This window comes from Atheta coriaria, unplaced genomic scaffold (assembly GCF_025399875.1).
Source record: "Atheta coriaria isolate IRGN ID8LTWV9N9 unplaced genomic scaffold, Caltech_Dcor_3.1 hic_scaffold_9_pilon, whole genome shotgun sequence".
NCBI classification, from domain to species: domain Eukaryota; kingdom Metazoa; phylum Arthropoda; class Insecta; order Coleoptera; family Staphylinidae; genus Dalotia; species Dalotia coriaria.
The window spans coordinates 12,907,336-12,932,732 of record NW_027045451.1 but is presented as its reverse complement, the minus strand read 5'-3'; the positions used below and the strand labels follow the sequence as shown (position 1 = coordinate 12,932,732).

At 39.6% G+C, this 25,397-nt stretch overlaps 5 protein-coding genes across 11 annotated transcripts; 1 reads left to right on the top strand and 4 right to left on the bottom strand.

Annotated features, from left to right (window-relative positions):
- Nucleotides 1–1,322: 1,322 nt before the first annotated feature.
- On the bottom strand, nucleotides 1,323–3,610 carry LOC135799805 (CWF19-like protein 1). The gene is made up of 4 exons (XM_065313017.1): nucleotides 3,375–3,610; nucleotides 2,654–3,131; nucleotides 2,284–2,593; nucleotides 1,323–2,185 (listed from the first exon to the last, which is right to left on the bottom strand). Exons 1-4 carry the CDS (start codon nucleotides 3,392–3,394, stop codon nucleotides 1,434–1,436), a joined length of 1,560 nt encoding a protein of 519 aa, XP_065169089.1. The 5' UTR covers nucleotides 3,395–3,610; the 3' UTR covers nucleotides 1,323–1,433.
- On the top strand, nucleotides 3,206–25,301 carry Fpps (Farnesyl pyrophosphate synthase). Of its 2 annotated transcripts, XM_065313020.1 has the most exons (5): nucleotides 3,206–3,359; nucleotides 15,144–15,268; nucleotides 21,575–21,881; nucleotides 24,162–24,605; nucleotides 24,667–25,301. In XM_065313020.1, exons 1-5 carry the CDS (start codon nucleotides 3,357–3,359, stop codon nucleotides 25,000–25,002), a joined length of 1,215 nt encoding a protein of 404 aa, XP_065169092.1. In that variant the 5' UTR covers nucleotides 3,206–3,356; the 3' UTR covers nucleotides 25,003–25,301. The 2 variants fall into 2 exon arrangements, with proteins under 2 accessions (XP_065169092.1, XP_065169091.1); XM_065313019.1 differs by lacking the exons at nucleotides 3,206–3,359; nucleotides 15,144–15,268 and adding an exon at nucleotides 20,483–20,794.
- On the bottom strand, nucleotides 3,776–9,276 carry LOC135799684 (hornerin-like). The gene is made up of 4 exons (XM_065312876.1): nucleotides 8,993–9,276; nucleotides 6,752–8,936; nucleotides 6,375–6,671; nucleotides 3,776–6,294 (listed from the first exon to the last, which is right to left on the bottom strand). The coding sequence occupies exons 1-4, from the start codon at nucleotides 9,137–9,139 to the stop codon at nucleotides 3,776–3,778; spliced, it is 5,148 nt and encodes a 1,715-aa protein (XP_065168948.1). The 5' UTR covers nucleotides 9,140–9,276.
- Nucleotides 9,409–16,357, bottom strand: nompA (no mechanoreceptor potential A). 6 transcript variants are annotated; one of them, XM_065313016.1, is made up of 11 exons: nucleotides 16,301–16,357; nucleotides 14,490–14,627; nucleotides 14,079–14,429; nucleotides 13,729–14,010; nucleotides 13,394–13,669; nucleotides 13,029–13,343; nucleotides 11,552–12,976; nucleotides 11,175–11,493; nucleotides 10,873–11,112; nucleotides 10,382–10,817; nucleotides 10,155–10,293 (listed from the first exon to the last, which is right to left on the bottom strand). In XM_065313016.1, the coding sequence occupies exons 2-11, from the start codon at nucleotides 14,563–14,565 to the stop codon at nucleotides 10,288–10,290; spliced, it is 3,726 nt and encodes a 1,241-aa protein (XP_065169088.1). In that variant the 5' UTR covers nucleotides 14,566–14,627; nucleotides 16,301–16,357; the 3' UTR covers nucleotides 10,155–10,287. The 6 variants fall into 6 exon arrangements, with proteins under 6 accessions (XP_065169084.1, XP_065169083.1, XP_065169086.1 ...); XM_065313015.1 differs by having other exon boundaries at nucleotides 10,206–10,332; XM_065313012.1 differs by having other exon boundaries at nucleotides 9,409–10,817; nucleotides 13,029–13,325; nucleotides 13,376–13,669.
- Nucleotides 22,603–24,034, bottom strand: Arr2 (arrestin 2). Its single transcript, XM_065313021.1, has one exon. It carries the CDS (start codon nucleotides 23,967–23,969, stop codon nucleotides 22,767–22,769), a length of 1,203 nt encoding a protein of 400 aa, XP_065169093.1. The 5' UTR covers nucleotides 23,970–24,034; the 3' UTR covers nucleotides 22,603–22,766.
- Nucleotides 25,302–25,397: the final 96 nt, after the last annotated feature.

Below are 25,397 nucleotides of genomic sequence, written 5' to 3'. Positions count from 1 at the left end.
AGCAACTCTCCCGTTTCCCCTCGCTGCACTCGACATTGTTTACGATGCCCCAACACGCTCGTCTGGGCGGCATGTAAATGTGCGGTTCGTGCAATTATTGCCCAACCTAATTACCTATATAACTTAGAACCCGCATATTGATAACGCGTCGTCGTGGAAATTAAATGTACTCGCCGACAACGTTTACAATCCATTCGGGCCCCAAAAAGCGGATGTGCCTTCAACGACAACTGCAATAAATTTATTACAACAGCTTAATCGATGTTTGTTTTGTTTGTTGTGCACTGTTGGTTTTATTTTAATTTTCTGCCAAGCTACGAAACTGCAAAGGTGAAATTAGCAGCAAGCTCATTGAGGAAATTGCCCAGTGTATAAATAATCTTGCACGAAAGATCGACACGACACACTGCAATTCGTTTCAAGTTATTTTCACATTTTCATCAAACATAATGTAAACCGGTATGCCGTCATACTTCATTTGTGTATAGGTACGTACGTCGTCAAGTACTTTTCATTAATAATTAGCAAACGATAAGATTGATTGTCGTTTAATAGCATTAATTACTTTCGTTTATAATAAACCCGGTATAACTCAAATTTATGTTGGCACATTTCAATGCTGTAAAATTTATAAAATCATAATGAACGTTGCTGTTTAGTTGTTCGTCGAAGGTTAGAGTATTATGTTTCTTTTGATAGCAAAAACCGAAACTAACTCCTAGTTACTTAGTTGCCGGTCTGCCGGGTTGGAAAAATTCGCTATTGCCGAGGAACATTTTAAGGCGAAAAGTCCAAACCGCATTTTTATACAGTTTTATGTGCCAACAAAGTGTTGCCGGCACTGTGCAGGCAACGAAGAGACGCAAGAAATGAAGAAGAAAAACGTACAAATAAGGTAATAAAATGCAGTTCGCGGAAATAGGAAAGTTGCCAAGTAAACATAAAAAAGAACAAGATTTGCGAAAAGCCAAACAAATATAATACAACATGTCAATGTAATACACTGCACACAAAAAATGTAAGGCATTCGGTTACACAACTTACCTGAAAAAAGACAATTCGGGTAATTTTCATTCCCACGTGACTAATATCATAAACCGTTTGCGGGGCAAATTGATGTATGTAGCAATTAGAAAAACTGCGCACAGAAATACGTAATTGTTCTTTCTTTTTATTACTCTTCAAGGGTCAAGTCTACAACGCTGGTTTTAACGGCGTCTTTCTCTCCTGGGTCCGCTTTTAAATGATGTATTGGCGTAAATGATAAGAATAATAGCTACGTTTTCTGGTAGAATTTAGGCTGGTTTGTCATAAGAGGAGGGTTTACTTTATCGATACTGTATTTCTAATTTGCGAATTATAAAAATACATGTTTTAATTAACAATTATCATCTTATGAAATAATACTTACTAATATACTTAACTTAAATCATTTAATCCGTTATATCATAAGGTTCAAAATCTGTGCGAATTTGATTAATCATACCGATTTCTCTTTCTTTGGAAACAGTGCAATCTTTCCATTCAATTCGATCTGGCAAGTTTAACACTGGTCCCAACGACAACACCTCCCTGCCAAAATTAATAGGAAACCCTTTCGCCCCTTTAATTTTCGTGTACAAAACTTCCCCATTCGGCAATTCTAAAGCAAAATACGGTGATTTTGCTTGGACAACCTGATCCAACCGCATGCCAGCTTCTAACTCCAGTAATTCTATATCATTGCCTTGAGCTTCTTCCATGAAGATCTCTTTCAACTCTTTCGATGCTTTTCGTGGTATGGGCACTGCTTGAATTTGCATATGTGATGTTTTGTAGTTTCTTTCGAAGAACACCGGAACATTTCCATTTCGAGCGTAAAACTTGCGCAGTGCTTCCTTAAATCGGTCGATTTCCTCCTGAATATCCTCGGCTAGTCCAACAGCGCTCTGATGGTGCTCAACCGGGCAGATGAGCAAATGCTCATCAACTAAACCGCCCTTTGCAGCAGCCAAGTAAACACAATTACCAACGGTAACAACTAAATGTTTCTCTACTGAAGGACTAGCTAAACAGAACCAACATTTGCTCTGATCAAATTCTATCCGTGGTCGTTTAATCTTTTTATTGGGTGGATCTTCATTGTTTCGGGACATATCATAGAAAAATTGATTTTGATCCGTAGATTTACTTTTTCGTCCATGTACTATTATAAAAACAATATATTAATAAACTTGTATTAATAAATATGTGTTAATCAAATAGTACAACCATCTCGAATTTCTAGTCAATACATTAACTTACTCTGCAAATCTAGTTCAGCAATATTATATGGCATTTCAGTTTCATCTGTTGTTTTCTGCAATAAGTCAGATATCTTCATATTTTCGAGGGGTGTTAAACTAGCTGCATAAATCCACTTTTCCTTTTTTGGATTGCCCACACGTGCCATACCTATAAATCTAGTTGCAATGCCAAAATCGCCATTTATTGTATTCCTATAAGGTGGCCTCTCATAGTATATTCCTTCAAGACCACTAAAATGATATCTTGGCTTTAAATGGTATGCAAGCCATGCAGATTGAATTGTAGCATTGTTGAAACCACTCAGCTCCTGCAAAGAAAATGCAATATCAGAGTAAAATTAATCTAAAACTGAATTGTAGGTACATGCATTCTTAGTTTTAGCTGTAACACCATCGGGCCATTGTGAAGTTAATAATATATCCACTCCTTTGTAGTTTATATTATTTCTTAAACAGATATCTTTTAAGTCTATTACATCAGATGTGGTGTAGTTGAAAGCTTCAACTTTGTCTTTATCATTAACTAAGGTACCACTCAAATAAGCAACTTTTAGACCACCAGAGACTGAATACAAGCCCCTTTTCCCAAGATAGTATAGATTTTCACAGATATCACTTTCTTCAGCTGGATAAAATTTTAAATGATCTTCTTTATTTGGCCCCAAAATATATGTAGGAATTGGTATTTTCTTAGAGCCATTTAGGAAAGGCAAATATTCAGTGTTGTTAATTCCAAAGAAATTTCCAACACATAAGAGTAGATCAAATGGACCAGCTTTCTTGTTTATATTGTCAACTTTATTAAATAGCATATTGAACTTTCCTTCAATGTCCCCGCATACCAGTCTAAAATAAAATTGGAATTAAATACAAACATCTTAAATTTCAAACAAAATGTGAATATTGGGTTGCATACATTATTATAGCATACTTGATGAAAATACCGCGTCGGCATCATTGTTTAGTTTTCATTTGTTTAGATAAATTAGTTTTACAATTGCATTATACGTCAAAGTGAAACAACAAGAAATCATAAAGTTGGACCGTTCTCGTTAGTAGAAGCATTCAAAGATGGTGAGTTATACATACATTTTTATTTTATTGTCCATCCTGGACTGTGGTTTTCCAATATTTAAGACTTAAAATTATGGTTCGCAATGTATCCAATCGGTTGTATTAAATATTATACTAATTAGCAGTATAAATGAGAATGAATGAACATAACGATGCTTACGAATATTTCGTGGATTGAATTATACCATAATGAAAATTGGAATCTCTTCAAAACCTGAACAGGTTATGTTTATACACTTCGGTCAAACGCGTACGCATGCGCGTGGGTCACGTCCGTAATATTCAAATACTTTTCAAATACAACTATGCATGTATATAATTTGTGAATTTACGTGAACCTCCATATCTATTCAGTTATTTTTATAATATGATTACTTATACTTCAACTCATTGTTGTAACCACAATAATTTCACAGTTAAAGCACTCTGATTTTAATGCCTCGTCCACTAATCTCGCCTGACGAACTATTGTCATTATCACTACTCTGTCTATCCGGTTTGCCCATTTTAGCGTCACTATGTGCCTTCTTGTTCTCGCTGTTTTCTTTCTTCGGTGTGCCTGTTTTTCCGCCACCATGTGACTGAGTGTTGTCGTTATCTTTCTTGGGTGTGCCTGTTTTTCCGCCACCATGTGACTGACTGTTGTCGTTCTCTTTCTTGGGTGTGCTTGTTTTGTCGCCGCCATGTGACTGACTGTTGTCGTTCTCTTTCTTGGGTGTGCTTGATTTGCCGCCGCCAGGTGACTGACTGTTGTCGTTATCTTTCTTGGGTGTGCCTGTTTTTCCGCCACCATGTGACTGACTGTTGTCGTTCTCTTTCTTGGGTGTGCTTGTTTTGTCGCCGCCATGTGACTGACTGTTGTCGTTCTCTTTCTTGGGTGTGCTTGATTTGCCGCCGCCAGGTGACTGACTGTTGTCGTTATCTTTCTTGGGTGTGCCTGTTTTTCCGCCACCATGTGACTGACTGTTGTCGTTATCTTTCTTGGGTGTGCCTGTTTTTCCGCCACCATGTGGCTGACTGTTGTCGTTCTCTTTCTTGGGTGTGCTTGTTTTGTCGCCGCCATGTGACTGACTGTTGTCGTTCTCTTTCTTGGGTGTGCTTGATTTGCCGCCACCATGTGACTGACTGTTGTCGTTATCTTTCTTGGGTGTGCCTGTTTTTCCGCCATCATGTGACTGACTGTTGTCGTTATCTTTCTTGGGTGTGCTTGATTTGCCGCCACCATGTGACTGACTGTTGTCGTTATCTTTCTTGGGTGTGCTTGATTTGCCGCCACCATGTGACTGACTGTTGTCGTTATCTTTCTTGGGTGTGCTTGATTTGCCGCCACCATGTGACTGACTGTTGTCGTTCTCTTTCTTGGGTGTGCCTGTTTTTCCGCCATCATGTGACTGACTGTTGTCGTTATCTTTCTTGGGTGTGCTTGATTTGCCGCCACCATGTGACTGACTGTTGTCGTTATCTTTCTTGGGTGTGCCTGTTTTTCCGCCATCATGTGACTGACTGTTGTCGTTATCTTTCTTGGGTGTGCTTGTTTTGCCGCCACCATGTGACTGACTGTTGTCGTTATCTTTCTTGGGTGTGCCTGTTTTTCCGCCATCATGTGACTGACTGTTGTCGTTATCTTTCTTGGGTGTGCTTGATTTGCCGCCACCATGTGACTGACTGTTGTCGTTATCTTTCTTGGGTGTGCTTGATTTGCCGCCACCATGTGACTGACTGTTGTCGTTATCTTTCTTGGGTGTGCTTGATTTGCCGCCACCATGTGACTGACTGTTGTCGTTCTCTTTCTTGGGTGTGCCTGTTTTTCCGCCACCATGTGACTGACTGTTGTCGTTATCTTTCTTGGGTGTGCTTGATTTGCCGCCACCATGTGACTGACTGTTGTCGTTCTCTTTCTTGGGTGTGCCTGTTTTTCCGCCATCATGTGACTGACTGTTGTCGTTCTCTTTCTTGGGTGTGCCTGTTTTTCCGCCATCTTGTGACTGACTGTTGTCGTTCTCTTTCTTGGGTGTGCCTGTTTTTCCGCCATCATGTGACTGACTGTTGTCGTTCTCTTTCTTGGGTGTGCTTGATTTGCCGCCACCATGTGACTGACTGTTGTCGTTCTCTTTCTTGGGTGTGCTTGATTTGCCGCCACCATGTGACTGACTGTTGTCGTTCTCTTTCTTGGGTGTGCCTGTTTTTCCGCCATCATGTGACTGACTGTTGTCGTTCTCTTTCTTGGGTGTGCCTGTTTTTCCGCCATCTTGTGACTGACTGTTGTCGTTCTCTTTCTTGGGTGTGCCTGTTTTTCCGCCATCATGTGACTGACTGTTGTCGTTCTCTTTCTTGGGTGTGCTTGATTTGCCGCCACCATGTGACTGACTGTTGTCGTTCTCTTTCTTGGGTGTGCCTGTTTTTCCGCCATCATGTGACTGACTGTTGTCGTTCTCTTTCTTGGGTGTGCTTGATTTGCCGCCACCATGTGACTGACTGTTGTCGTTCTCTTTCTTGGGTGTGCTTGATTTGCCGCCACCATGTGACTGACTGTTGTCGTTCTCTTTCTTGGGTGTGCCTGTTTTTCCGCCATCATGTGACTGACTGTTGTCGTTCTCTTTCTTGGGTGTGCCTGTTTTTCCGCCATCTTGTGACTGACTGTTGTCGTTCTCTTTCTTGGGTGTGCCTGTTTTTCCGCCATCATGTGACTGACTGTTGTCGTTCTCTTTCTTGGGTGTGCTTGATTTACCGCCACCATGTGACTGACTGTTGTCGTTCTCTTTCTTGGGTGTGCTTGATTTGCCGCCACCATGTGACTGACTGTTGTCGTTATCTTTCTTGGGTGTGCTTGATTTGCCGCCACCATGTGACTGACTGTTGTCGTTATCTTTCTTGGGTGTGCCTGTTTTTCCGCCACCATGTGACTGACTGTTGTCGTTATCTTTCTTGGGTGTGCCTGTTTTCCGCCATCATGTGACTGACTGTTGTCGTTATCTTTCTTGGGTGTGCTTGATTTGCCGCCACCATGTGACTGACTGTTGTCGTTATCTTTCTTGGGTGTGCTTGATTTGCCGCCACCATGTGACTGACTGTTGTCGTTATCTTTCTTGGGTGTGCCTGTTTTTCCGCCACCATGTGACTGACTGTTGTCGTTATCTTTCTTGGGTGTGCCTGTTTTTCCGCCATCATGTGACTGACTGTTGTCGTTATCTTTCTTGGGTGTGCTTGATTTGCCGCCACCATGTGACTGACTGTTGTCGTTATCTTTCTTGGGTGTGCTTGATTTGCCGCCACCATGTGACTGACTGTTGTCGTTATCTTTCTTGGGTGTGCCTGTTTTCCGCCACCATGTGACTGACTGTTGTCGTTATCTTTCTTGGGTGTGCTTGATTTGCCGCCACCATGTGACTGACTGTTGTCGTTATCTTTCTTGGGTGTGCTTGATTTGCCGCCACCATGTGACTGACTGTTGTCGTTATCTTTCTTGGCCACCATGTGTGCTTGATTTGCCGCCACCATGTGACTGACTGTTGTCGTTCTCTTTCTTGGGTGTGCTTGATTTGCCGCCACCATGTGACTGACTGTTGTCGTTATCTTTCTTGGTGTGCCTGTTTTTCCGCCACCATGTGACTGACTGTTGTCGTTATCTTTCTTGGGTGTGCTTGATTTGCCGCCACCATGTGACTGACTGTTGTCGTTATCTTTCTTGGGTGTGCTTGATTTGCCGCCACCATGTGACTGACTGTTGTCGTTATCTTTCTTGGGTGTGCTTGATTTGCCGCCACCATGTGACTGACTGTTGTCGTTATCTTTCTTGGGTGTGCCTGTTTTTCCGCCACCATGTGACTGACTGTTGTCGTTCTCTTTCTTGGGTGTGCTTGATTTGCCGCCACCATGTGACTGACTGTTGTCGTTATCTTTCTTGGGTGTGCCTGTTTTTCCGCCACCATGTGACTGACTGTTGTCGTTATCTTTCTTGGGTGTGCTTGATTTGCCGCCACCATGTGACTGACTGTTGTCGTTATCTTTCTTGGGTGTGCTTGATTTGCCGCCACCATGTGACTGACTGTTGTCGTTATCTTTCTTGGGTGTGCTTGATTTGCCGCCACCATGTGACTGACTGTTGTCGTTCTCTTTCTTGGGTGTGCTTGATTTGCCGCCACCATGTGACTGACTGTTGTCGTTATCTTTCTTGGGTGTGCCTGTTTTTCCGCCACCATGTGACTGACTGTTGTCGATATCTTTCTTGGGTGTGCTTGATTTGCCGCCACCATGTGACTGACTGTTGTCGTTATCTTTCTTGGGTGTGCCTGTTTTTCCGCCACCATGTGACTGACTGTTGTCGTTCTCTTTCTTGGGTGTGCCTGTTTTTCCGCCATCATGTGACTGACTGTTGTCGTTATCTTTCTTGGGTGTGCCCGTTTTTCCGCCATCATGTGACTTGTTGTCGTTCTCTTTCTTGGGTGTGCTTGATTTGCCGCCACCTTGTAACTGACTGTTGTCGTTATCTTTCTTGGGTGTGCCTGATTTGCCGCCACCATGTGACTGACTGTTGTCGTTATCTTTCTTGGGTGTGCCTGATTTGCCGCCACCATGTGACTGACTGTTGTCGTTCTCTTTCTTGGGTGTGCCTGTTTTTCCGCCACCATGTGACTGACTGTTGTCGATATCTTTCTTGGGTGTGCTTGATTTGCCGCCACCATGTGACTGACTGTTGTCGTTCTCTTTCTTGGGTGTGCCTGTTTTTCCGCCACCATGTGACTGACTGTTGTCGTTATCTTTCTTGGGTGTGCCTGTTTTTCCGCCACCATGTGACTGACTGTTGTCGATATCTTTCTGGGGTGTGCTTGATTTGCCGCCACCATGAGACTGACTGTTGTCGCCGTTTGAGTGGTTGGGGTCAATGTGTTCTATGGTGTGTTCGCTTGCTGGTGTTTTTATGTCAGAATTTTCATGATTCTTTATTGAATGGCTACTTCTTTTTGATATTTCATGTTTACTTTTATTTGCCTCACTATCGTGTGTCCTGGTTTGTGATGTGAACTTGTTTCCTGGGATTCCTTTTTTACATTGAATGACCAAATCATAATGGTTTTTATTTTCTACACATAAATATGCACATTGTGAGTTTTTTACATTTGTGTGTGTATTATCAAAATGTGCGTGGGTGCAATTGATACGAGGAATTGTCCCATTTGATTCGTCACGTTTTAATATTGTATTCCAGTTCTCGACCATGCATTCCTGTTTGTCAGGTACAAAAGTTGCATTGGGTATGGCACATTGAAAAACATATATTGTGTCTGTTAAACATTGAATATATTTATCCATTTGTGATGGGTGTGGCGCTATACCAATGTAGTTATTTGGGCATTGTGCTTTTTTAATTACACAAATTAGATATCCGCCTCCCTTTATTTTATCACAAGTTCCCGTTTTAACGTTAAACATTCGTTGTGGTTTGCAACACCTTAAGTATGCCTTCAATGGGCTATTTTTGGGATGCGCTGGGTACTTACAAATGAAATACCTCATTAACTCTGGACTTGGAGTAATTTCACCTTCGTAGCTACATTTAATACTTGATATTGTAATAGGCTATAAATTTCAATGATATTATAATTCGAAAAATTAATATATTTCTTTAATCTTACTGTGGGATGACTATCGTTTTGGTTTCTTATAAAATCCAAGCCATGTCCATTTTTTTGGTTTTGCGAGGAAATAAATAGAATGTCACTAGTATACACTTGCTGGCCCAAAAGGACAAATAAAGGAAGCAGAAAAAGCCTATGCTTCATTTTGACGATCAGTACATTATCAGTTTCCGTATGAGCCTCTACTTATACGAGAAAGCTGATGCAATTTTGAAGAAATATCACGTTTCTTCTTAAAATTTTTAATTTCGTCACGTAATGCTTATATATTTGGCGATCGTGTTTTTTTCGTGTATAAATTTTGTATATTTATTGCTTCTTACATTCCTATTTACAAATTAGAATTGTTTGGATGATAAGAAGTATGGATTGAACGTGCTTTTGGGTGCTTTACAATTGTAGTACACAGTTACTCAATTTAAACTTTTAATTAGAAAATAATGGTGCGCGTGTTTTAAAAATACATAATAACTACTTGATATTAAAAAAAAGTTACGACCATTGAAGTCGTTCATATTCTTACACATTCGAATCACATGAAATTTGACATGAGCATTTACTACATGGATGCACTAACAGGCAGTGTGAATGTTGAGTAATTGCAAATTATCGATTAATTATTATCATCGATTGATTCTCGCTTACAGAAGAATAAACAAAGTACAATTGAGAGTATTTTTTTAACGGAACTGTTCGATATTCAAGATGGTAATGCGTAGGTAAGATTATATTTATTATAGTTCAATTGACGCATAATTTATCGATAATTTGAATCAAACACTTAGTTGGTGCAAATAAATACCTAATAATTAATAATATAAAATTAGATATTAATTGGTTATCGTAATAATCAGAAACATTCATTTGGTTCACATTCAAAACTTAATTTTGGTCTCCTGATACGTGAATATCGAACAGTCCGTTGTACTTTTTCGAAGCGGAAACTTATTTTTGTGGTCCCGGCGAGTGGCGGCGTTTTTGCGATACGGCAATACTTCTCAAACTTCGCGAACGTTCGAATAGGGAGGGGTCCGTATAAATGGGTTCGCTTGGATCTTCAAAGAGCCCACCCGGCGCTGGCATTGGACATTCAAGGTCGGAATCTTTAGGCAGGCTGGGAAAATTACGCGTGCGTCCAAAACTACTAAACGGTTTCTGAAAGCCGTTGCCAAAAATGGATATTCCTGATGATACACCGCTACTTCTCGTAGTGGGATATGACGATGACAATCGAGAGGAGGAGCGATCGGCAATTATATTCTTGTGCATGACTGTCCAATACCGGCGATAGGCTATACCTGCTAGTAAACTAATTGTTATAAGGATAGCTGCTAACGCTAAAATTGCACTAATTAGGCCGTGATATTCGCCAGTAGTTATACAGACCGATTCCGATATGGGAACGGCGCGGCGTGCTTCTTGCTGCAGTTCTTCTCGCGATTCAAACACTTCAATCATCTCTCTGACAAACTCTGGATCCGATTTGGTTTCTTCTGTAACATCAGTACCCTCGGTGGTGGCTGGGAACGAGACTGTGGTATCGTTTTCCATAATTTCGTTTGTAATGATTACAGTATTACTATCTGTATCAATGGCGGCCGTTTCATTTATGTCACGTTTGCGTCTACCGAACGATGGTTCAGATCTGCCGCTGGTTGACTGACAGTATGCCGGTTGACATCCTTCTCTGCAAGTGCGCACAGTTGCTTCAAACACTAGGAAATTCGATTCTGGAATTTTGAAGGCATTGAATCTTGCTTCTAAGCTGTCTCCACTGCGACCTCGGTCAAGTTCCGGGAAAACGTAACTGTCTACAGGACAACTGTAAAAATTTTGAAGATTAATGATAAAGAATAGTTTTATTTGTGATTACATACCCGAATCTGTCAATTAGTTGAACTGATCTTCCTGAGTATGGATCTCTGGCAACTACATTGGTAGCAAATATATCTTGAACGTAATTATAGCCATCTTGGGCTTCCAACCTGAATGTTAATGGATCACCAACTGCAATGGTAGTTGTAGGTCGCCCTTGATACAAAATCATGAGTCTAACTTTGGAACTGAGTGTGTTTTCCGCTGGTAGGTACTCTATGGGAATGGGACTACCTGAGCTCCTATTGAAACAGAAAGCATATAAATTTGATTGATGTAAATGTATATTATGTATTTAAGTTACCCGGCTCCGATGAATCCAGATGATACCACAGCTTCTCCCGGCCCACGGAATAAGCACGTCAAATTGAATCGTTTATCCTTGCCTGTCTGCACGTAGTCACTAAATTGCACAACCACAATATTGGTCATTGTATCGCCATATCTTTGAGTGCCACATTCAGGGTAACCATTTGCGCCGCTGATTCGCAAAACATTCATTGTTCCACCATTGCCTCTGAAGAAGCATCTGTCGTAAAAGCCATATGTATAAATTCTACCGTAGAAACCTTCTGGCGTTCGCAACGTAAATTCCATGCCATCGTCGTTACAGACTTGGGTAACTGAAATCAGATTGACAATTTAAAGTTTTGTCCATTATTTGAATTGTTATTAATTTACCATCAAGACAGTCTGGATCACTTCCTTGACGACTATTTGAGCGTTCGTAATAATCAAAATTGCCAGTATTTTCGAAATATTGCGGATTGTTGATGTCTATATCTCGAGAATCTCGGTCGCTCAATTCGCAATTTTCTCGTTCTCCATCGTATTGAGGGGGGCTTTCACGGTAATTAAAACTGCGACATACGAAATCTCTTGTTTCCACACATTCTAGTTCACATTGTCGTAATGTAGTAGCAGCTATGAAGCGACGTACATAATCTTTGCGAATGCGTTGTCGAACACCGGCTTGCTTAAAACCGTCCCCCTCATCGCATCGCGAGGCATACGGTTTACTTGGTGGATAATTATCGTAAATAGGACCATCTGGTCCAGGTGAAATTGGTCTGCGATTACCATCATAAGGTGGTGGACCATCAGGTCCGGGTAAAAAAGGTCGACGCATTCCGTCATATTGCGGGCCATCATAGGGTCTGCCGGTAGGTCGACGGTCTGGTCTAAAGAACCATCTGCTTCCGCCATCTCTATCATCGCCATAATAACTGTAGCCCGGTTTTCCTGTAAACCTGCCTCCCCCGTATCTGTCTCCACTGTATCTATCGTCTTGGCCAGGCCTATAACCTGGGTATCTACGAGTCCCTCGATCATCTCCGGGTAAATACCTATCGCTGCTTCCACCATACCTATCGTAATCGCCGTATCTGTCACGATCCGGATATCTATCTCGGCCGCCATAACGATCCGCACCATATTGATCCCGCCCTCCATATCGGCCGTCATCTCGCCCACTATTACGATCATCACCATAACGATCTCGGTTGCCACCATATCTGTCGCTGTCAGCATAACGGCTTCCACCACCATAACGATCGCCTCCATATGGGTCACGATTAACGTCACCTGGGTATCCAGGATATCTAGTAATTGGATAACGATCTCTGTCACCCCCATATCTATCACGATCTCCTCCATAACGATCACGGTCTCCTCCATATCGGACTCGATCGCCTCCATATCTATCTCGATCTCCTCCGGGATAGCGATCACGATCACCATACCTATCCCTATCTCGGCCACCGTAGCGGTCACCAGGTGGTGGTGGTGGATACCGTCTATCTGGATATCTGTCACTAGGAGGATAACCAGGTCCTGGATACCTGGGCGGATATCTATCATCGGGGTAGCGACCACCGGGGGGATAACGATCTGGGCCTATTGGGTATCTATCGTCGTCTGGATATCTATCTCCTGGTCTTCCTGGGGGATATCGGTTTGGTGGATAGCGATCATCTGGATAACGGTCATCCGGAATTCTGTTGTCATATCCTGGATATCTATCACCACCTGGTCGGTACCCTGGTCTTTGCCCTGGCCTTTGGTCTGGCCTATCTGGTTTTTGGTTTCCATCCCCATCTGTACCGACTGTTGGAAAAAATGTTTTATTTATAAGATTATCAAAATAGATAATACATACGCATTAAATTTTCATAGTAGTCATAATCTGCGTCGTAGATTATTCGCATTCCATCTTTTTGATTGTACCGGCTTAAACGACAAGTGCGGTAGCGCTCACTGTAAACTGCAGATCGACATTGGAAACTTGGTTGTCTCAAACATTCATCCAAGCATTCACTTAATGATCTGCCAGAAATTTCTGAGTGATGTTCGCCACCTAATCTGCTATTTCGATATCTTTGAAATGCCGTGTCAGGTCTTTTGCCAGTAAACAAATGGGAAGTTACGGAATTGTCGGGGTATTCGGATCCTCGAGCTGAAATGGAAGAATTATCTAACATATAAGGCATGCTAATCTAGTACTACATTTTCGTGGATTCTTACGACTATCTAAACACGCGAAATCGTAGAAGTGATGCGTCGGACTACTGCTTACACCAATGTCGTCTTTTTGGGAAATTGAATCTTCTTCGGATATTGTACATTGCTTAGTCATTTCATCGTATTCAATAGATCGACAAAAATACTTTTCGGCGCGAACACACATTGCCTGACAATCTTCCAGTGTTATATTGCTAAATAAGTCAACTTCGAAAGGACCACCCAGGCGCTTATTTTCTTCTTTTATGAAAACAGCTAAACCATCGCAACGTCGATCAGCTACAACATATGGTAAATTTATGATATTGATAGTCTGGGCATTGTTATTACTACTGTACCATTTAAGCAAGTGTTTTCTAAGTAATCTGAACTGGGTTCATCTTCTAATAATTCCGGATGAGTTCTGCGTGTAAACCTACTGAGGGTGCACATACGCATTGCCGAATCAAAGGATGCAGACCGACAGACAAAGCTAAACTCGTTCAGACACTTGTCTTCGCACTCGCTGCGATTGGAAGCTTGCACCTCCTTTAAATCGGCGGCCGGCAATTTGAGCTTTTTACGAGGATGGCGTTCGAAAATGTAACGTCTGTTTGGACATTCGCGGTCGGGTCGATTTGCTATATTAATGAGAATGTTGATAATTTGCTGTTTACATCAGCGACTGGGTCTAAGAAAATATACTTACAAGATATACAAACTTCAGTGAAATGTACACTATTTGGTACTAGCATTAGATTACCAATACCCTCAGGTGCAGCTTGCTCACGTGTTAGATAACATGTTGAATCATCATACTCGGGTCCTCCGTTAAAAGTACCTATGCGACTTCCAGGTTGAAAATCAAATGAAGTACAAGCTCGGACGATATTATTGGAGGCACGATCACGTAGGCATAAGTCTTGACACTTTTCCAAAACCTTAAATGGAGGCCCTGTATCTGCCACGATATCGTCATCAAATCCTTGCAGTTGCGTGTTGGGTAGTCGTTCGTACATCACCTTACCATTCATTGAGCCAGTGCCACAAGATGTTTGGGCTGGATATTTAAATTAGGTATTATTATCAGTTGGCAATATAGGATTAAAGAGTATTTTACCTTTGGTCATCATCTTCAAAACAGTTAGTACAGTGATTGCTTGCACCATGCTGGGAACGTAAGGGTAACTTTTCATTTTGGATCCAATATCAAATGTGGATAGCCGCCTTCACTATCTGGACATAATTTAATATCCGCCTGCAAATAATCAGAGTATTGAAATTTTGATATGATTGATCAATTTAATTCTCATAGAGTACGTTCACTTTCCCACATATACTATTGTAGAATTACACACGCACGCTAACAAACGTTACGTGCGGTCCATCAATGACTATTGAAATACACATTGTAAGCGCCGTAATTGTTTCAGTCCCATTACAAACACTGAATAGAAAAACTGAACATAACTGACATTAGAATAATGGTCGTTAGATGGACGAAATTCATGTTCGCATATGTGAAAATGTCGATTGCGGAGTTTTGCGTGTTAGTCGCGGGGACGGTCGAACAAAGAAACCGGAAGCTGGCATCCTGGACGAAATAAGCTCATGGCGCATCTCACCTATCTGTCCATCGGTCATGCGAAACCATGCGTGACTTCCAATGACACATTCTTCACACCACTCGTTGAATTTACATATTTTTGCCAAAAATACTTGTAATTGTACTTTAAACATTTTGCATCATCGTAAGTTTTTTTTTGTTTTTCAGAGTTTCTTACGCACCGTCGGCGCTCAGCTTTTCCGCAACGCATCTCGTATTTTGGTGCCCAAAGAGGTACGTCCATTACATCATGCAGTTGTTCTTAACTCGAGTGAAGAAGAACTCGAAAAACGGTAAGTTTCGATAATATATATTATGCCCTTATTTTAATTTATTTTTGGCCATTTATGTGACAAATGTTTTCTTCAATTCTAAGGTTACCTGATGGTTAATATTTTTTAAGGGTTGAATAATATGCCGTAAAAATTATTTCAGATTTCTAGATTTCTTCAATAGACCTGATTTGGACGGCTGGGATGTGCGCCAGGGAATGAACGACCTCTTGGGTTTAGATTTTGTTCCAGAACCGCCAATGATCGTTGCTGTTTTAAACGCCTGTCGTCGCGTGAACGATTATGCCATTGCCGTACGCTTTCTTGAGGGTGTAAAAGACAAGTGTGGCGGACGCGTACTTGAAATTTATCCGTGGATTATCCAAGAAATCACACCAATGTTGTGTGAACTTGGTATTGATACTCCCGAAGAGTTGGGGTATGACAAACCGGAGTTGTGCTTGGAAAGTGTTTACGACATACACTAAATGCAAACGAGATGCGTCTTGTTTGCCCTTTGGTCTTTGAACTATTTTCCGAACCTCTTTACTGAATAAATTATATTTTTGGATAACAATGCGCATGTACTAAATATAAATACGCGATGGGAAACACGATGACTATAAGTTGCGTGATTTTCAGTGAACTACAGTTTGGTGTTGCAAAGTTACTTTCATGTAAGTTGAGTAATAACTTACTATACTCGTAATCCGAATCTACTAGTAGGTTTGCCAGTGTTTATAAAAATTATTTGAAACTCACCAGAATTTTTCCAAATATTAAATTTGAAAAGCAGAGGCGCGCATAGAAAACTCAAATCCATTCACGGTTAATTCCCACACTTGCAGAGCTCAGAAATCAGGATGTGCGAAGCGTCAAGTCACTTCAATTGCGCAATGAGTACTATCAAACCGAAAGACTCTTTGATTATTTTATTGATACCCTTCTACTATGTCGCCTACCACCACCATTGACCGTGATGAGAATTGATTACAAGTGGGAAGCTGCGATTGTTTTACTATGAGGTGCAATCAAAAGATTGGCGGTACTTACTAGTGTCGCCCTTATTGCCTCCTATCAGTATCACCTATTCTCACCGACTGATCTCTGTACGTGGATGCTGATGGGGGCCTTGCCGTGTGCGGATGTGCTTTTGTCCTCTACTTCCGGGAAAGTAGTTCGGGTCACTGGATGGTCATTACACACATAACGAACGCATTCTGCGATATATGGCTTGTGCAAGAATTTGTATCTATACAATATTTGAATGCGCGCGCTGTTTCCACTTTTTATTACTCTTTGAATTGGTTTTTAATTTAACGCTTTAAAATATCTTTAAAGCATGTTTTTGGCGACAGTCTGCTGACATCTATGTTATACTTTTTTCAATAAAAGATAAATTAATTACTTTCTGAAAACTGGATGATTGGTAGTACGGGTCATCAACCGAAATGTTCCGTTAGATTATTACAACCTAATGTAGCTCCAATTTGATAATTGATTTGTGGTGTTAATAGAACACTTGATGATTACAAAACAATACAATATAATGGAAAAATGTCACGGTGTTATAATAACTTTTGCATAAATTATTGTCGTAATTGTCGATGTTGGAGTCAATGCTTTTTTTATTGTGTAAAATTCCTGCAAGTCTATTTTTATTTAAATGGATAGGATTACAAGGACATGTCTCCTAAGGTCATTTTACTAATTTGAAATCAGCGCAGAGAGTAATTTGCGATTTACGAGAATCGGATTTGGTTTTGCTTGTCAATTTCAATTATATATTATCAAAACAATAAACCGCATTAAATTAGTACATACGCATGGAAGAGATGAGGCAATAACGAAGATAACGTAATATTACCCAAATTTGTCTTTGATGAAGTGGTAACGTAATTAAAATAAAGTAATCACTTATTGTAAAATATTCCGTTATTTTCGGCCATTATATTATTACCATCAAGTACTCGTATTATCATTATTACTGTATCATCTATAAAAATGTTCGAGTTATGATTAAAACGTCGATGAATAACGAAAATTTTATTTAATTTATTGTTGCGGTTACACTATGCCAATCAGTCGACATTTACACGTATCTCAATTAAAATTAATAAATCAAACGCCGTACAATAAGAGGTGAACAACATTAAACCTTCTGTTGTTAGGTGATGAAAATGGGAACAATTGTTATGATATTTGGAGCAGAAAATATTTTCATTTAATTGCTATGTGACCATTTTATCTATATTTTTATAAATCAGATTTTATGAGATATTTCGCATTGCCCTTATCACAAAAAATTAATGCATTTTAATGTTTGAACTTGCTAAACATTTATAGCGTATGCATATGAATTTAATTATGACCGATATTGTTTTGTCTCACGTCACGCCACTCGGCGTGTACAATTTATGCACTGATTCGACGTAGCTCACGTGCACGGAGCATTAAAACCACACATGCAACACGTGAAGTTCGCATTACTTGCAAATATGTAGTTGATGTACATGTACAACACACATGTGCATATATTATATTCGAACAACTTGATTTTTACTTACGAGTTTTGTATGGCAGTAAAGCTAATACTAAAAATTATAAGAGCCAGTAACACTAATCTGAGTTAAAATACGTTTATATTATGGCTTGCATCATAAATGTTTGCAAATATAATAAGTAATAATGAATATTTTATTGCTACATTATCAGCTATAAAATGGTTGCTTGGGGGCCAACATAAATCGCCTGAAGATGCATGTAATATTACGACATATACACACTGATTAGATAATTTTATCAATTATTTATTTGGTTTGATATGTTTTGTTTTAAGTACACAATTAAGCTAATGTAGATGTAGGATTCTATCATTGTTAATGATAAACACCATGCTCTTTATAAATTAGCATGATAAAATTATGCTTGTGTGTCGAAAAATATTTGCACGCTGATAATCACGCCTGATCGAAATGCGTATAATGTTTGTTTAGAAATTTGCACAAGTGCTGATTTCTATGAATGTCAAACATCGATGCTAATTAATTTGGCAAGTTTCGTCAAAAATAAATTAGTATAGATTAAACTTTCAATTTGAACTTGGTCAACTTTACCATTTGGGTTATTTTAATGTACTTACGTCGGTGAAGTAGTGTAACCCCAAGGTCATAAACAATGTGTTATCATTTTATGTTTGCTGGTGGTTGTCATAATAATCAAAATGCTTTAAATACATGGGGAAACGAGATTTTGTTTCGCTCTTATTTAATTTAAATAAAAAGAAATTTTTATTTCTGAATTTCATGGTTTTATCGTGTTGTGATACATTTTTTTTTTTTAAATTTATTAAATTTAGTGTTGTTTTGTTTCATATTTTCTGTTGCTATCTTAATACGTTGTGGATATTAACTCATTTGAATGACTTTTTTTGTCGCAATAATTACAATTGCAATTATTATTTTTAATAAAGAAGTTAGCCGATTGAACACAGTTCAATTTGTGTCGATTATTCAAAAATTAAAAAATAATGGGTCAAATAACATTTATTCGAAATTGGCTAGAAGACTATAAAAATTATCAAGAAATGTTTAATTGTCTTTATCTATGACGTCGACATGATTGCTGATAAATGCGACAGAAATCAATATTTATATTATAAAGTCTATTTTTAGACTAGCAAATGTATGAACATTATTTATGTTCTTGGTTTATAATTTTGTAAATCGTGACACATGTATTAATTTATTTTATATTTGTTGACTGAAATATGTGTAACAAAAGTGTTGTTGGCAAGCTGTGATGTCGTCACAAAGAAAACTCTCATTTGCCGATGCTTTATGACACTATTTCCAACAAAGCAAAGAGCACATATGATTATTACGTGAGCAATGTACATCATCTACTTAGCGAGCAAACAATCGAGCACATATTCTCATACATTACGCGTTTACTACATTATCATGAGTTCATGAGTTAGTTTCATTTTTACCCCAGCTTAGCAACTGCATGACTAACATTGATTTTGAGTTACAGTGTGTTAGTCAAAACTACACGAAAATAAAATTTAATAGATAATTTCTTCTGTAAATTTATTTAATCGATTACTGCAATTATTATAAATTCGTGACTAAGACGACTGTTTAATTGACATTTAACAACTCGTAGGTTGCTATTTTAATAGTTGAATCCGCTAGTCGTTTGAATTTAAAAAAAAAAATGTTACGAGCAATGCATTTGCGATCAGATAATTAATGAGACCAAATACAATGAAGTGCAGCATGCCTACCTATTAATATCGCATTATCAAAATACGTATGGCAATCATGTATATTGTATTCGAGTGGACCAATGTGCGTGGCCTATTTTTTATTAAGCTGTAGAGAACTAGTGGATTGTTATTAAAAACGAATCTACCAACAACACGTTTATCAGAATAACACACACGAGATAAGAACGTGAACGCTTCGAGTGTTTGCTGTGACGAAAATATTGATAAAAATAGAAGTTTCCTTGTACATATCGAGAAATTAGCCATATTTGCAATACCTAACAAACTAGTTTGTAAACAAAACCAATGTATTATTGAATTTTGGTGTGATAATGTGAGTGCACTCGCGCAATAATAGGCTCAAGCTCAATGATTGTTTACAAGATGTCATTTTATATCTTACATGATGACATACGACCATTCGACTATTTTTGGCCATGTAGAATGCTGGGTGCCTACGTGACGCTTGTCAGCAACTGCCCGAACCTAGCGCAAAATCGATATGCTGAAGAACTCTTTGTGTTGCAAAGCATCAACGAACTTTAGCCAATGTAAATAAAAGATAAATATAATTATAATTAATCAGCAATGGTGCACGCTGGACTTGTCCGTCTTTTTTCATGGCAGACAAGAATTACATAAGAAGTTAAACATTAGATTAGAATATATATAGAAATATTATTTATTTACGACTCAAGATGCCTGAAATATTTTTCGTTGAAAGTAATATGTAGGTTTGTGCAAAAAAAGTTTGTATTACATGATAAGCCGGTAGAACGAACAGCGTACAACAAATTGAATGGCAAAATGAGTTGGAGTTGAAATATTATTTATTTGCGATTGGGCGACCGAGTGTGCCATGGCACGCACTGCTCGTACTCACGGCGTGCTCACGAGTTGCGCGTCTCGCTTATATTTTCTTTGTGTCTCACTCTCAAATGAGTCGCTTATAAACGATCGGGGGGGCCGTCTTGTTTTCAGTCTTGTCTCGCACTTATTGGTTGCATGTTCGTTGTAAGATATTCATGCGTGTTTCATCTTCACGTGTGTGAAGAATTTGTCACTGGATTTTGAAAAGTTTCGGCAAAATCGAAGCACAAAATGTTCCATTCGAAAGCAGTGCGTTTCGCCGTGTCTAGCGGGAAGCGGTGCATCAGCAAGACTTCCAGCACACCCAACAGCGATATCATCCAGACGAAAATCGAGAACGTTGCGCGTTTCAAGAGCGATTTGAATTGCAGCAGATGGGCGAAAATCAGAGAGCATAACAATAATAGGTGAGTGCTTCTAGGGGCTCGGTCATCGACATCAGGTGCTAGAATTGTTTGCCACGCGTGGAGCCGCAACGCACATAAATATGTATGTTTTATACATACATGCGTAAACTTAGCCGTGCCGGTAACACTCGGTTAAGTTTGTTCATGTACATGGTACAGTCGCTTGGTCGCACCTCTCGCGGTCGACGCTTCTTCGTTAATCGCTCGCTCTTGCCTACGTTGCGTACGTGACGATGAGATGATCCCCAATGGCAGCCGCACTGCTGGAGAAGATCGCAAAACAGCTATTATATAAAACACATTTTTCAATCGAAGATGGCGTAGCATTTTAATTGAGTTGTTTTTAACTATCTCGGCATAAAGCGGTTGTTTACATTTACACGAAATGAACTATTTATAGATGTAAACAATACAATTAGCGAAGAGCCTTGATAAATATAACAGCAGAGTTGCTGAATATATGACACATGCGCTTTATGAATTGAATTAATGTGTTGATCTGTTCAACCCAAAGGGAGAGCCCTATCATATGATTTCTGTTTACCAACAGCTTTTTTGTGGGTTAAACCGGTGTCGAACCGGCTTGACCTTCACTCAGTTGACGAAAACAAGCTCCACACGTCTTCGAAAGTTTTTATTACAGCTCATTTCATAAATAAAACTGCGCACTTATTTTTGTATTTGATTTCCGTATAATATGCAATGATAAGCTATAATTACCCGGTTACACAAACCTTTATAGTTAATAATTTGTATCTATTTAAATGGTTTTATTTGCAGGGCGTTGTCGACATTGCAAACGAAAACCAAGCCACAGAACGGTCAACTGATTGCGACCAAAGACGAAAGCAGGGAATTTATGGCCGTCTTTCCTGATATAGTCCGACATCTAACTGATCCAAACCGCAATACGGATATTCCGGAAGTATCCAAATGGTATGCGAAAGTGTTGCAATACAATGTGCCCAACGGCAAGAAGAATCGTGGCCTGGCAGTCGTTTCCGCCTATAAAATGTTGGAAGAACCTGAAAATCTAACGCCGGAGAATTTGCGATTAGCCAACATCCTCGGTTGGTGTGTTGAAATGGTAAGTGAATAAATATTTTGTCATAATGTCCCAGGATGAGTAACATGTCACTATTGAGTGTATTCGATATCACATCGATTTCTATCAACTTGTTTTTTTCCGCGTAATCAACATTCTCTCGAGCTCGTTGCACTTAATACCACAACGAAATATTATCAGTGCTTGCATAATATCAAATGTTATTTATACCCAAGCAACTTTATTCTGATTACGTGAAAAATCTAAATATTTATCACCTTGAACTTCGCTAATATTAGCACGGAGGTGTTTTTTCAAGCCACAAAACAACAGGTTTCAGTATCGTATGATTTGATCAAACAAGTTGCCTGAGAAGGAGAAACGCACGGCGTCACATTTTTGAATTGCAAATTATTCATCAGGCCAAGCATGCTGATTGAGTTTAACGGACACATTCTTTCCTGCTTGTTGTTTACCTGTTAATTTACGGTGCCACGGATTCTACGCGTTAATACTTTTGTTTACCGCACGCGTATAATTGTATAATGCTAACTTGCATCTACGCAGTTTCTTCAATTGAGGTGGCAATATTCACACGCATAATAATTGTCACTTTCCATAACGATTTCTATTTTTAAGTGATTTCCATATTTTCAAAACTTGTGTAACCACGTAACTGATGTATCTATTAGGATGAAATTGTGTCATTGGATATTTGGTTGCATACATAATAATATCCATCTTAGTTCAGATAAAATACATATTGGAATTTATTTGATTTATTCTAAATTGCATTGGCTACATTAATAGATTGACTACATATAATCATATAATAAATATAACTTATATGAAAATATTCTCTACTAGTTTGACTACATTGTCGTACATGTATATTGCATAATTCGATGCGTTTGCAATTCGTTTGATTTATTCTGGTTCGTTAAGTCGGAGTCGAGCAAAGTCTTCGAAAACGATGTTGTCGTCGTCATCGTTGGCATAACAGCTGTTCTCGTACTTGGAGCGCTCCACCGACTTCATCTTCTTCAGCTGATGCGACTTCTCCTTTTCGACCGCGCCTGGCATTGGGTGCAACAGTTTGAGTGGCACGTCGGTGCATAACTCGCCGCCTAGCGTGCCGCAGTTCAATTTGACACGAACTGAATACGAAATGACAATACCAATTGCTTCGGCGGGGCATTTGCCTTCCGGTACTAGCGTCGAGCTAGCCAGATTAACATCGTCATCCTTCAAATGACCATCCAGTGCGATGCCACGGCGATCCTTGTTGCTCGATGCCAATGGGACCAAATACACGCACTTGGTGAATGAAGCTCCGGGTGTGATAGGGCATCCTTCGCGTGTTTCAACACTTGCCACATACTTGGAAAACTGGGCGTTAACCATAGTGACCTCGCAATGCTGCACAACATAGATCTTCATATTTTTAACAGACTTCCTTGAGTTATTGCTGATGGTAACATTTGCACCAATTTTCTCTCCGTGGTAGTAGATTTCTTTGTCAAGGGTGACTTCCAAGTTGATCTTGCCGTTTGAGAAAGTGAATCCTTTCGAAACCAGGGAGCTCGGTAGACGGTTTCCACGATTGGTTGCAGCGAATTGCAATTTTTTAATTGCGAGAGCAACCGTGCTGCGTTTATGCCCGCGATCGTCGTCATTTTCACCAACAAAAATCTTCACGCAGTATTCCACGCCCAGTGGTTTTCCGTTGTCGTCTTCTCCAGTTTGCAGGGTGACCGAGCACGGTGACATCTCGGGGAATTTGTAGGTGAAAGGATAGGCACTTGGACCCATCTTCTTGATGAGTTTGTCCTGAATCGGTGTCAAGTCACGTTTTTCACTTCGGTTACCAGGAACGACCTCTCCGGTGGCGATTACCATTTCCTTACTGAATTTGACGCCCATGACCTCGTCCTCTTCCCGGCCATACCTGTATGTGGTAATGACCTGGCCGAAGACACGCCGTCCACGTAGGTAGTCATTCTCGACAACGACAACGCCATCGATTGGGTCCACATGGTCCAAGTGGTCTATAAAGTCGCGCTTGCCCAAATAAACGGTGAGCTTGCCATTCGGTGTTGATTTTTTGAATACTTTAACAGCAACGACCATGGGTAATCCGGTTCTTGTTCACTTGCGAGGTGACAAAGGCAGATACAAATATTGTAACCACCTCGCAATCGCTACCCAATATTTATAATACAGTTTTAAGGATTCGTGCACGCGTCATAATATCATTATCATAATTAAGTTACGTAAATCCTGATTATCTTCTATTTTAATCATTTGCGTCGTTCTTTCCAGCTGCAAGCATTCTATTTGGTCGCTGATGACATCATGGATGGCTCGGAGATGCGTCGTGGGGCGCCATGCTGGTACAAAACCCCGGGCGTTGGTTTGACCGCCGTTAACGATTCCTTGTTGCTGGAACATGGACTGTATTACATCCTTAAGTTGTACTTTGGAGAACACCCAAGCTATACTCATCTATTGGAATTGTTCCACGATGTTAGCATGAAAACTGTCATGGGACAAGCACTGGACAATCTGTCTCACGTTGATGGCAAGCCTAATTTGGACGCCTACACAATGAAGCGCTACAATTCGATTGTCAAATACAAAACAGCGTATTATTCATTCCAGCTGCCGGTAACACTGGCAATGTATTTAGCTGGTAAATTTGATCCGGAACTACATAGACAAGCCAAAACTATCTTATTAGAGATGGGACATTTCTTCCAAGTACAAGTAAGATGATACGATGTAATGGGGGTTTCATATTGTAATAACAAAATTTTTATTTTCCTAGGATGACTTCTTAGATTGTTTTGGCAATACCAGTGTAACCGGCAAAGTAGGCAACGATATCGAAGAGGGCAAATGTTCCTGGTTAGTTGTAGTAGCATTGCAACGCGCCACACCCGCTCAAAAGCAAATGTTAGTTGAAAACTATGGAAGGCCGGAACCGGAATGCGTCGAGGCAGTCAGAAATCTGTATGAAGAGCTAAGTTTACCTACAACGTTTTCAATCTACGAGGAGGAGAGTTTCAACTTAATTCGCACTCATATTCAACAAATATCGAAAGGTCTTCCCCACAACCTATTCTTTAAGTTCATGGAGAAAATTTACAAGAGGGAAAGTTAAATTAAACTTTCAGATTTTTGCTTATCCCTATTATTAATATAAGCAGTTTTGTATGAATTTATGTAAGAGAATGTGTGATATTACTTTTCGTATGCAATTAGCGGAAAGTCATTCTGTATTAACGAGTGTTAGATTATTTCTAATCCAGAAAATTATCGGAATTATTTAGCGTATATGTTTATAATAAATTTTGTTATTAAAAAGTATTTACTAATAATGAATGTAATTTTATATTGTATGTTAAGTACATATAAACAAAAACATTACATGTTTTTATTAATAAAAACCTTGTATCAAAACTTTTACATGTGTTTCATTAATTTACTCATAAGTAGTAATAGGTAATTGGTGCATATTTATATTTGTATTCGTAGAAACTTTGCCCGTTATAATTA